Source organism: Oryctolagus cuniculus, chromosome 2, assembly GCF_964237555.1.
Source record: "Oryctolagus cuniculus chromosome 2, mOryCun1.1, whole genome shotgun sequence".
NCBI classification, from domain to species: domain Eukaryota; kingdom Metazoa; phylum Chordata; class Mammalia; order Lagomorpha; family Leporidae; genus Oryctolagus; species Oryctolagus cuniculus.
In genome coordinates, this window is record NC_091433.1 from 113,770,985 (window position 1) to 113,782,522 (window position 11,538).

At 59.3% G+C, this 11,538-nt stretch overlaps 1 protein-coding gene across 2 annotated transcripts; it reads left to right on the forward strand.

Moving 5' to 3' along the window:
• The first annotated feature begins 815 nt into the window (after nt 1–815).
• Nucleotides 816–11,538, forward strand: NT5DC4 (5'-nucleotidase domain containing 4). Of its 2 annotated transcripts, XM_017340942.3 has the most exons (18): nt 816–924; nt 1,438–1,511; nt 1,601–1,718; nt 1,797–1,892; nt 2,095–2,186; nt 2,271–2,328; nt 2,546–2,639; nt 2,860–2,913; nt 3,189–3,272; nt 3,555–3,587; nt 3,793–3,888; nt 4,135–4,201; nt 4,298–4,468; nt 4,994–5,045; nt 5,365–5,425; nt 6,365–6,541; nt 8,343–8,420; nt 11,238–11,538. In XM_017340942.3, the coding sequence occupies exons 1-18, from the start codon at nt 848–850 to the stop codon at nt 11,280–11,282; spliced, it is 1,527 nt and encodes a 508-aa protein (XP_017196431.2). In that variant the 5' UTR covers nt 816–847; the 3' UTR covers nt 11,283–11,538. The 2 variants fall into 2 exon arrangements, with proteins under 2 accessions (XP_017196431.2, XP_051692436.2); XM_051836476.2 differs by lacking the exon at nt 8,343–8,420.

The following is an 11,538-nucleotide window of genomic DNA, read 5'->3' on the forward strand; positions in this document are numbered from 1 at the left end:
AGAGAGCTGGATCGGAAATGGGTCAGGAACCAGTGCCCATACAGGATGGTGGCTTTACCCACTTTGCCACAATGCTGGCCATGGAAAATGTTTTTAAATGTTTATTTATTTTCATCTGCTTGAAAGAGGTGTGGGTGTGTGTGTGTGTGTGTTTATATGAGAGAGAGAGAGAGAGAGAGAGAAGAGAGAGAGAGAGAGAGAAGAGAGAGAGAGAGAGAGAGAGAGAGAGAGAAATTGGTTCATCTGCTGGCTCATGCCCCCAAAGGCCTGCAATAGCCTGGACAGGGCAGGCCAGAGCCAGAGCCAGAGCCAGGAGCTCCACCTGGATCTCCCGTGTGGGTGGCAGGGGCCACTTGGGCCATCAGAAGCAGAGGAGTTGGGATTTGAACTGACGCTCCAGTATGGGGTGCGGGTGTCCCGGGTGGTGGCTTAAGCTGTTGTGCCCCAATGTCTGTCCCTTAAGCTGGGAAATTTGATAACCAGGTATGTTAGCATTATTATACAGCATGGGTTCTGAGTTCTTTCTCTCTTTATCAACGACTTTGTCTGTAAGCCTCTGTGATGCCCGTGTTTGCTCATTCTGGGGTTTCTGTGGGCAGAAATCCTAGACATGGAGGAGCTGCCCTGGAGGTAGCTGAAGGCCTCCTCTTTGGTCCCGGGGGTCTAGAAGAAGGGGTGAGATACCAGGGACTGTCCTGGCTGGCTCCTCCCCAAGGGGTGGGGTGGGGGCGCAGGGTGGGGCAGCTGTGTCAGGGGGCCTGAATTTGCTGAGGCCCAAGGCGGCTGGGCCCCGCTGATAACACAGATGGCCAGGAAGGGACAGTGCCTCTTGGTCACTCCAGCAGTGATGGCCAGCATGGAAGGGACAGAGCCATGGGAGCCTAGTGCGGACGCTGAGGGCCCGAAGCAGGACTGGCACCAGCGGTGAGCCAGGCATTTGGGGTTGGGGAAGGGGCCTCAGCCTGGATGTCGCCCACCTGACACAGCAGCAGGAGTGACAGAGGGGGACATCGAGACACAGGGGGTCCCCTTCACTTCTCTCCATCCATCCCTGGAGCACTCTCCCCTTCACCCCAACAAGTGCTACCTGATTTTGCCAAACCCATCTTTGACTTCGGACAACCTCCCACTCTGACTTTGGGGCAGCCTCACCCCCGGGGAAGGAAGCCCATGACACAGCCCCGTGGGGTTAGGTGGTGGGCTGTGGCTTCTCCAAACACTCTCATACCCACACAGTCACACCAAGCGTGTGCATGCAGCCACACTGGGAACCAGGGGAGGCCCCGGCTGGGCCTGATCTACCTCCCTCATTTTTCTGCAGTTGCAAGGGGTGCACTGCCCCCTTGCCTGGGTCTCCTCCCCGCCCCTCCATGGGGCTTTTGAGTTTGGGGGTGCTGGCAGGCTTGATCCCCACAACCTCCTCCTCTTCTTGCCCAGGATTTTCGTCAACCGCAGCCTGGCACTGGGGAAGATCCGCTGCTTCGGCTTCGACATGGACTACACACTGGCTGGTAGAGGGGGCTGGAACACGGGGACCTTGGGGCTGGGGGCGCAGCAGGGGGTGCCAGGCAGCCAGACACCAACCGGCCCGGGTCTGCAGCCTACAAGTCCCCGGCCTACGAGACGCTGGCCTTCGAACTGCTGCTGGAGCACCTGGTGTGCATCGGGTACCCGCACGAGATCCTGCGCTACACCTATGACCCCGGCTTCCCCACCAGGTGCGGCCGCGCGAGCTGGGGGCCGGGCTGTCGGCGCCCCTGGCACAGCCCCGCACAGCCGCTGCGCTCTCTCCCCAGGGGCCTGGTGTTCGATGCGCTCTACGGGAACCTGCTGAAGGTGGACGCCTACGGGAATGTGCTGTTGGGGGTCCACGGCCTCGCTTTCCTCTCCGAGTACGGCCGCGGGCTGGGGGGATTGGGGGGACTGCGCCCCCTGCTGGAGGGAAAAGGCAGGCGGGAACGGAGAGAGGAGGGAGAGGCTCCCCAGATGCCAGCCAGATGGAGGCGGACCTGGAGAGGGGTTGAGGAGGGAGGAACTGGCTCTGGGAGGCGCCGGGGAGGGGGCGTCGCCTGCACCGAGCCCACCCCTCCCCAGGGCGGAGATCTGGAGCTACTACCCCAGCAAGTTCATCCAGAGGGCTGACCTGCAGCGGTTCCACACCCTCAACACGCTCTTCAACCTGCCGGGTGAAGGGTGAGGGCGGGCAGGGTGGGGGGAGGTGGGCCTCTCCCTCCCTGGGGGCTGCTGCTGACCCCCTGTCTCTGCCCCAGAGACCTACCTCTACGCCTGCCTGGTGGACTTCTTTTCCGGCTGCTCCCGCTACACCAAGTGCGTCCCTGTGGCCTGCCCAGCTCTGTGGGGACCCACGGGGGCCACACCCTCCTGAAGAGATGGAGGGGCTCCAGGAGCTGGGCAGAAGGCTGAGGGGTGGGGGGTGATGCTGGGCACAGGGTGACGTCCCTCGAGGATGGCTGGGACGGAATCCCGGTGTGGGCCCTGGTGTGAGCCCCTCCTTGGTCCTCTGTCTGCCCTCGTCCTGTCCCAGCTGTGACACCGGCTATCAGCATGGGAACCTCTTCATGTCTTTCCGAAGCCTCTTGCAGGATGTGACCGATGCCATGAACAGCGTGCACCAGTCGGTGAGTGGCCCAGGGCCCTCGGACGCCTGACCTGCCTGCCGCTGGTTCTATCGGGTGGTCTCCAGGCCTCTAGGGCCCTCTTCCCTCTGAGGATTGTGGTCTGGACTCGCAGCACTGCTCCTGCCATGTGGGACATAGGCACGTGGACAGGTGCATGCGTGCACGCGCGCGCGCGCACACACACACACACACACACACAGAGCTCTGCTCCCTCCTGCAGGGCTGTCTCAAGCAGAAGACCCTGGAGAACTTGGAGAAATACGTGGAGAAGGACGTGAGTGGCCGCAGGTCAAGGCCACCACCAGGCCCTGTACCCTCCCCTTCACGACTGCCTTTCCCAGTCGCCTCCGTCGAGGTTTAGACACAGCCCTGCACCAGGGCATCGCTCAGGGACTTCCTGCCTGGCCCAGAGCCCACCTGCTGCGGGGGTGGGGTGGGGGTGTGGTAGGGCTGGGAGGAGGGGCTCCCTGGAGGCCCAAACCTACGAAGGAGAGGGCAGGGCTTCTCTGGGAGGCCCCACTCTGGAAGTCACTCCAGTGTCTGCCACAGGCTCGAATCCCCGTCCTGCTGGGCAAGATGAAAGAGGTTGGCAAAGTGTTCCTGGCCACCAACAGCAGCTACAACTACACGGATGTGAGTGTTCGTGTGTGCATGTGTGTGTGTGTAGGGGGAGGAGGGCCTCCTGCCTCCTGGCCCCACTGAGGTACTGCAGGAAACAGTGAGGGAGGTGGGAAGGAGCCCAGCCCCACTGCCCCCACTGCCAGGCAGGTGTCCTAGGTTCCATTTCTTGGCCTTCCAGGGCCTTGGTGGAATGAGCAGTTTTCCTGCCAATGGGTGTGCCCCGGGGTGTGGGGGTGAGGGCAGAGGCGGGCAGCAGCCCCCTGGTCAGCCCTGACCCTGCCCTGTCCCTTTCAGGCCATCATGACCTACCTGTTTGGCGGTGGGGGGGTGAGTATCACCAGCTGGCTGTGGTGTGTCCCATGTCCCCCGGCTTCTGCCCACCCTGGGAGGAGCTCTGCAGAGAACCGGAGAATGTCCATGGTGTCCGTCACCCACCCCCACAATCCCTGGCTGGGAGGCTGGCGGGGGGGGGGGACAGGCTGCGTGCACCCGGTGGGCCCCCCCACCATGCTCCCCCACGCCCACCCCACAGGCCAGGCCCTGGAGGTCCTACTTCGACCTGATTGTGGTGGACACACAGAAGCCCCGATTCTTTGCAGAAGGGACGGTGCTCAGGCAGGTCAACACGGTAATGACAGGTGCCGGGGCCCATCCGCTTTGACCTGGGGACCATGGCTGGGGACAGGGACTCCTGCTGAACTCAGACTTCACCTGCCTGAGGGAGTTGCCAGCTCCCTGGAGGCAGGGGACCAAGAGCCTCCTTCAGGGCCCTGCAACACCCCTGCCCCCATGCCCCCAGTCCCCCCGCACCCCCGACCCGGGTGACAGCTGCTGTTCTCCTGGCTCAGGGCGCCCTCTGCCCCGCCCCCTCCAGGACTCGGGGAAGCTCCGCGTGGGCACCTACACTGGGCCCCACCAGCACTGCGCCGTCTACTCGGGAGGTGGGCGCGCCCTCACCCAGCCCCCGCCCCAGGCCCCTCCCCTGCCCCTCCATTACGGGGAAGGTGAGCGAGATTCCGTCCGCCCTTGGTGGGCAGGCTCATCGGACGTGGTGTGCGAGCTGCTCGGGGTGCGGGGGAAGGACATCCTCTACATCGGAGACCACATCTTTGGGGACATTGTCAAGTCCAAGAAGCGACAAGGCTGGCGGACCTGCCTGGTGGTTCCTGAGCTGTCCCGGGAGCTGGGCATCTGGGCCTGGGAGAAGGGTGAGCCACCGCGGGGGTCGGGGCCCGGGCTGGGGGCACTGGCCAGCCCGCTTGCATCTGCCACCTCTTCCTGGGGGTCTGGTAGTGACCAGCAGTCCTGTCCACGGTGATCTGTGCGGCACAAGGAGACGGGTGCCCAGATGGGTTAAGCAGCTTGCCCAAAGTCACACAGCCAGGAGCGGGTTGAGCTGGGACTGGGATGCTCATGGGGTGACTCCAGCCTCCTGTGGCGGTTCAAGGGTGGGGGCTGCCTTCCCCATCTGCCCGGCGGACTCTCGGCGAGAGGAAGGCGCTCCTTCCCTGTTCGCAGTCAGCTGCGGTCGGCGGCAGGTCACCAACCCAGACAGTTTGGGGCTTATTCTCTGAGCTGGGTGTGAGTCATTGCCATGTGAGGTAGGAAGGTCACCTGCTTCCTGCATGCCGCCCTCACCTGTCCCTCAGGGCCCCTCCCTACTTCTGGCCAGTCTCACGTGGCTCTGCCCTGGGGCCAGGGGCAGTGAGTGATTGTCCTCTGTCGGGTTGCAGAGCGGGAGGAGGAGCTGAAGAGGCTGGACACGCGCCTGGCAGACCTGTACCAGTGAGAGCCTGGCCCGTCTGGGGTGGGCTGGGTAGAGGGAGGGAGGCGTGGCCCATGCCCAGGCCTGGCCAACGTGGGCAGGAAATCAGGGGGGTGTGTCTCCCTAATTAACTGGACTTTGGGGCTGCCAATGGCCTCCCTGGAATTCCCACACTCTGACCCCTAGGCCTTTCCTCCTAACCCACCCAGCAGGGGCCTAACCCGCCCAGGTGCCAGCACCCTCACCCAGGGCCCCTGTGTGTCCCCCACTCCCCAGACTCTACGGGGTCTAGGGAGGCGGGCTCCCCTCCCTCTGGGTCACATGGCATTTTTGCACCAGGCACATGGATGGGAGCAGTGCTGGGCTGCAAGTCATCAACTCCACCAAGAAGGAGATTCGGGTAAGAGCAGGGCAGGAGGGGACAGCCCAGTGTGGGAGAAGGGGAGGTGCCCTGGCTTCCTGCCTGGGTTTGCTTCGCCTGGGTCCCTGGAGCTCAGCAGGCTCCCCAGCGGCCTCTGACCTTGTCAGACAGCGCCCTCTGCTGGTCAATATTGCAAATGACAGCGGTGTGCTCTTGAGCACCGGCCACGTGGAGGCTGATCTGTGTGGCTTGTCAGCTGCCCTCACTCCTCATCCTAATCCCTCTTGAGCAGCGTGTGTCAGCAGGGTCGCATCTCGCTGTGACCGGCTAGCCAGCTAGGATGGACATCTAGGAGCCAGCCAGAGAAGGGGCCTGAGAAAATGTGATTGAGCGTCCCAGGGAAGGGGGCCGGGAGGGACGGAGGCGGCAAGATTCCCGCAGGCCTGCAGGGTCCGGGGGCGTCAGGCCACTTATGTGGCAATGCCCCGCCCAGCTGGACCAATCATGAAGGCTCTCGGCAGACTTTGGCAGGTCCTGCCCTTCGGTCATCTCACAGCCCCGTGAGCTCAGCTGGGCAGAGGTTGTCACACTTCACAGAAGAGGATACTCAGGCTCGGGAGGGGAAGCAGCTGGGGGTCAGTGTTCAGGCCCATCCTCCAGGCTCTCAGCGAAAGGCCTGGTAGTGGGCCGGGCGGGGCGCATTGTTCAGTGGGCAGGAGTGGGGCCGGCGGTGTTGGCTTCTGCCGTGCCATTGGCTGGGGCATCAGAAAAGTGAGTTAGGCTGCAGGTTTAGTCCTGCGGGCTCCCTTTCCGGGCATAGCAGTGTGAGGGGAGCAAGGGGTGGCACCTGTCACACAGCTCCTTCCCCGCAGGTGTCCTGGGGAGGGGGTGGAGGTGGGGCCAGCCCCCCCCCCCCCGGCCCTGGGTGGTGCAGGAAGTGGGCTGGGATCTTAGCTCATTGTGCTGTCCCCTGGCCAGAGGCTCACCCGGGAGCTGGACCTGTGCTACAGCACCACGGGCAGCCTGTTCCGCTGTGGTTTCCGCCAGACGCTCTTCTCCGGCCAGCTGATGCGCTACGCTGACCTCTACACAGCCACCTGCCTCAACTTCCTGCACTACCCGCTCAGCTCGCTGTTTCAGGCCGCCCCGGAGCTGGTGGGTCCCTGCAGAGCGAGTCGCTGCTCACCTGCCCTGCTAGGACGTTGCCAGGCCACCAGACCCAATCTGCCACCTGCACACACAATGGATCAATGCCCTGTAGAGAGCTGTCTTTGCCTTTACAAGTGCACGGGAGAAGTTACACAGAGGAGAGGCCTCTGCTGGGACGTTCCTCCTTATGCCCAACCTTCACTCGTGCTTGCTTTTCTTTTATTTATTTATTTTTAAATTTTTTGGGAGGGATCCATCACTTTATCTCCAACAGGAGTGCCCTCCATTGTTTTTCTTTTAGATTTATTTATTTTAAAGGCAGAGTTAGAGAGAGAGAGAGAGAGAATGAATCTTCTATCTACTGGGCTATTCCCCACATGGCTGCAATGGCCAGAGCTGGGCCCATTGGAAGACAGAAGCCAGGAGCTTCCTCCGGGTCCCATACATGGGTGCAGGGGCCCAAGCACTTGAGCCATCTTCTGCTGCTTTCCCAGGTGCGTTAGCAGGGAGCTGGATTGGAAGTGGAGCAGCTGGGACTTGAACTGGTGCCCATATGGGGTGCTGGTGTCATAGGCAGCGACTTTGAGACCACACCAGTGCATTGTGTCTTTGGTAGAAATGGCAACAGTCCCAGGGAGGAAGGACAGGCCCCATGCTCTCTGCAAGCCCTCAGTGACTGTGAGGAGGGGAGGCAGCCCAGGTGACAGAGTGCATGCGCTGGCAGGTCTGAGGATGCCTGGGCCAAGGGCGGGGAGTAGAGGTGGCTATGGCAGCACCTGGCCAATGCGAGTGGGAGCTGTGGGACTGAGCAGACTAGGGCGTCCTGGAGTGTGCGTCAGGCCCCCACGGGAGGATTGTTGGTTCTACTTTACAAGGATCTGAACTTGACACTGGGTCTTTGGGGCTGGCCACCCTCTGCTTTCGGTGTTCAAGAAGAGAAAAGCTACTTCCCCAGTGTCTGCCATTTCCTGCCCCGGGCTGGGTGCTGCTCGCAGGCTCTGGTTAACGTTTACTATAACCCGGCAATGTAGGGTTTCTCCCCTCACTTTCCCGTGAGTGGAATGGAAAGGCAGAGGAACTAAACATCCTGCTGTCACAGTGCTAGCAGGTGGCGTGGGATCAGAACTCCAGGCACACGCTCATGCGACCAGAGCTCCCATCTCCTCTCCGAGCTCTCAGAAGGGCTGGGCCAGGGGTCCCAGGCATGGCCATCCCTGCTGTTGGATGTCACTATTAAGGAGTGAGATGTGATGAAAAAGATGCTCAAACAATAAGGCGAATCACTTAAAAAAAAAAAAAAAAATAGGGCCGGCGCCGCGGCTCACTAGGCTAATCCTCCGCCTGTAGCGCCGGCACACCGGGTTCTAGTCCCGGTCAGGGCGCCGGATTCTGTCCCGGTTGCCCCTCTTCCAGGCCAGCTCTCTGCTATGGCCCGGGAGTGCAGTGGTTGGGCCCTGCACCCGCATGGGAGGAGACCAGGAGGAAGCGCCTGGCTCCTGGCTTTGGATCTGTGCAGCGCACTGGCTGCAGCGGCCATTTGGGGGGTGAACCAGTGGAAGGAAGACCTTTCTCTCTGTCTCTCTCTCTCACTAACTCTGCCTGTCAAAAAAAAAAAAAAAAAAAAAAAAAAAAAAAAAAAAAAACCTTTACCCACCCTCTGAGAAGGGAAGTGCAGCAGACAGAACCCTCCTTCCCCGGCTGACTCCCCGTGTTCTGCAGCATCCGAAGCTGTGGGTGGGGAGGCCTATAGCTGGCTGAGGTGTCCTGGGGGGGCCTTTCCACACACGGATGTATCTGTCCCCTACAGATGCCACATGAATTGGCCGTGGAGCAAGAACGGGCCAGTCTGGATGCTACCTCCTGCCCCCTTTCGTGCGGCCAGAGGGTGAGTGGCTGGGAGGCAGCCAGGCTCTGCTCCCTGCAAAGAGCCACTGGGCTGTGGCTTAGGAGCTGAGTGGCTCCTGGGGCTACCATGGGCTGGAGCCGTGGTTCCACCAGGGAGGCGTCACCCCTAGGGGGCGCTGTGAAATTTGTGGGGGCGTTTTGGTCTTGAGTATTTATGTAGAAATACACATGGTAGATTGCTTTTCTTTTTATTTTTCCTCTGTTATCATTAGGGCATTAAATCTTTACAATTATGAAGACAATAATTATGAATTTCAGTTCAGGGTAGAAGAGAGGAAATTATTTGTATTTAAAATCGAGTGTTGGCTCTGATAGGGCCACAAGGATTCACTATTTGGGTTCTCTGCACCCCCTCAGAACCCTGCTGGACTATCCATTTTGTTGAAGGTTTATTTTATTTATCTGAAAGGCAGAGTTACAGAGAGAGAGCGGGAGAGACAGAGAGGGGGAGTCTTCCGTCTACTGGTTCACTCCCCAAATGTCCCCAGTGCCATGGCTGGGCTAGGCTGAAGCCAGGAGCCAGGAGTTTCATCCTGCTTTCTTGTGGATGGCAGTAGTCCAAGCACTGGGGCCATCTTCCACTGCTCTCCCAGGCACATTAGCAGGGAACTGGATTGGGACTCAACTCAGTCCAGCTGGGACTCAAACCAGTGCCCACCTGGGACGCCAGCACGGCAGGTGGTGACTTAGCCCTCTGTGCCACAGTGCCGGCCGCAGGGCTGATCCATCTTCCAAAGCCTTCCCCTCTGGGAGAGGCAGCAGGGCACAGGCTCCCCGAGCCCAGCTGACCAGGGCTTCCTCTCCTGACAGCTTTCATAAGCGACGATGTATGAGGATCCTGCTTCAGATCCTGGGAAGTGTTATGTTGCTTCTGCTTTTGGACTGAGGTTGCGTCTTTTCTGAGTGGCAGCCTTGGCTCCTAGCCCGGTTCAGGATCCCCGGGACTTCTCACAGTGATTCCTGCCTCCCTGGTGCGCGCTCTGTCTCTCTCTTTTTAAGATTTATTTATTTGAAAGACAGTTACAGAGAGAGGGGAGAGACGGGGCAGTGTCTTCCATCCACTGGTTCACGCCCCAGATGGCAACAGCCAGAGCTGAGCCAATTCAAAGCCAGGAGCCAGGAGCAGCTTCTGAGTCTCCCTGATGGGTGCAGGGGCCGCTGCTTCTCCAGGACCATTAACAGAGAGCTGGATTGGAGGTGGAGCAGCCAGGACTCAAACCGGCATCTATATGGGATGCTGGTGCTGCAGGCTGGGGCTTTAACCCTCTGCGCCACAGTGTGGGTCCCCTGGCTTGCTTTTTAAAACACCCATCTCATAGCTGAGTGGTACCAGACGCCCTATTCAATCTTTCAATGAGTGTTTACTGAGCACCTCCTACTTGGCTGCAGTGTAGAAAATGAATTGTGGGGGCCAGCGCTGTGGTGTAGAGTCGGCATCCCATATGGGCACCAGTTTGAGTCCTGGCTGCTCCTCTTCCAATCCAGCTCTCTGCTATGGCCTGGGAAAGCAGTAGAAGATGGCCCAGGTCTGTGGGCCCCTGCACCCACATAGGAGACCTGGATGAAGTTCCCGGCTCCTGGCTTCAGATCGGTGCAGCTCTGGCCATTGCAGCCATTTGAGGAGTAAACCAAGTAAACACCAGTGGATGGAAGACCTCTCTCTCTCTCTCTCTCTGTGTGTGTGTTTGTCTCCCTGTATCTTTCATTCTGCCCTCAAATAAATAATGACCTTTGGGGTCATTGCTTGGGCATAATGGGTAAAGCTGCAGCCTACTGTGCTGGCATCCCATATGGACACTGGTTTGAGTCCTGGCTGCTCTGCTTCCGATCCAGCTCCCTGCTATGGCCTGGGAAAGCAGTAGAAGATGGCCCAAGTCCTTGGGCCCCTGCACCAACATGGGAAACCTGGAAGAAGTTCTTGGCTCCTGTCTTTGGATGGGTCCACCTCTGGCCATTGCGGCCATTTAGGGAGTGAACCAGTGGATGGAAGACCTCTCTTTCTCTCTGCCTCTCTGTAACTCTGCCTTTCAAATAAATAAGTAAATCTTAAAAAAAAAAAAAAAAGGGCCGGCGCCGCGGCTCACTAGGCTAATCCTCCGCCTAGCGGCGCCGGCACACCGGGTTCTAGTCCCGGTCGGGGCGCCGGATTCTGTCCCGGTTGCCCCTCTTCCAGGCCAGCCCTCTGCTGTGGCCCGGGAGTGCAGTGGAGGATGGCCCAGGTGCTTGGGCCCTGCACCCCATGGGAGACCAGGAAAAGCACCTGGCTCCTGGCTCCTGCCATCGGATCAGCGCGGTGCGCCGGCCACATCGCGCTGGCCGCGGCGGCCATTGGAGGGTGAACCAACGGCAAAGGAAGACCTTTCTCTCTGTCTCTCTCTCTCTCACTGTCCACTCTGCCTGTCAAAAAAAAAAAAAAAAAAAAAAAAAAAAAAAAAAAAAAAAGGAAAGAAAAGAAAATGAATTGTGAGCTGCTTCCTCCTGCTTAGAGAAGCTCAGAATTCAAGCCTTCATGATCTTTCACCAGCGGCTCCAAGTATTCTCCTGTTCCATGCAGCCCACAGGACACAGTCAAAGCGGTGGCCGAGGGCTCTCCAGGGCTCTCATTCCCTGCCTCAGCTTGCCCAGGGCATCTTGACACATTTCTACTCCTGCTTGGGAGTCTCTGTGGGGAGAGACCCACATTGTTTCTCACCAGGCTGAGGGCAAAGAGGGCGAGGAGGACAGACGTGGGCCACACTGAGGCTGGATGCAGGCCAGAATGCATCCCAGCTCACCTCCTGCTTGTGGTGTTTTCCAGGTCACAGGAAGGAGTGTGGACGAAGTGAAAAAGCCACTCTCTTGACACCTCCTCGATGTAACGGACTCAGCTCCCAAGAACACGCTGGGGCAAGGGCAGCAGTGTTGCATTTATCCCAGAGGATATCCTCATGACCTTGAGCCTGGAATGGTGTGTAACCACTGCAGTTATTTGACCCAGCTCTCCTGAGCTGACTTATGGTCCACGTCCAATCTTATTTCTAAATATCTCGTTAACAACAGTGTCTCTAGCACTTTTGATTCTGTTACTTAGTAATACCAATAAAATATGATTGGCTGTA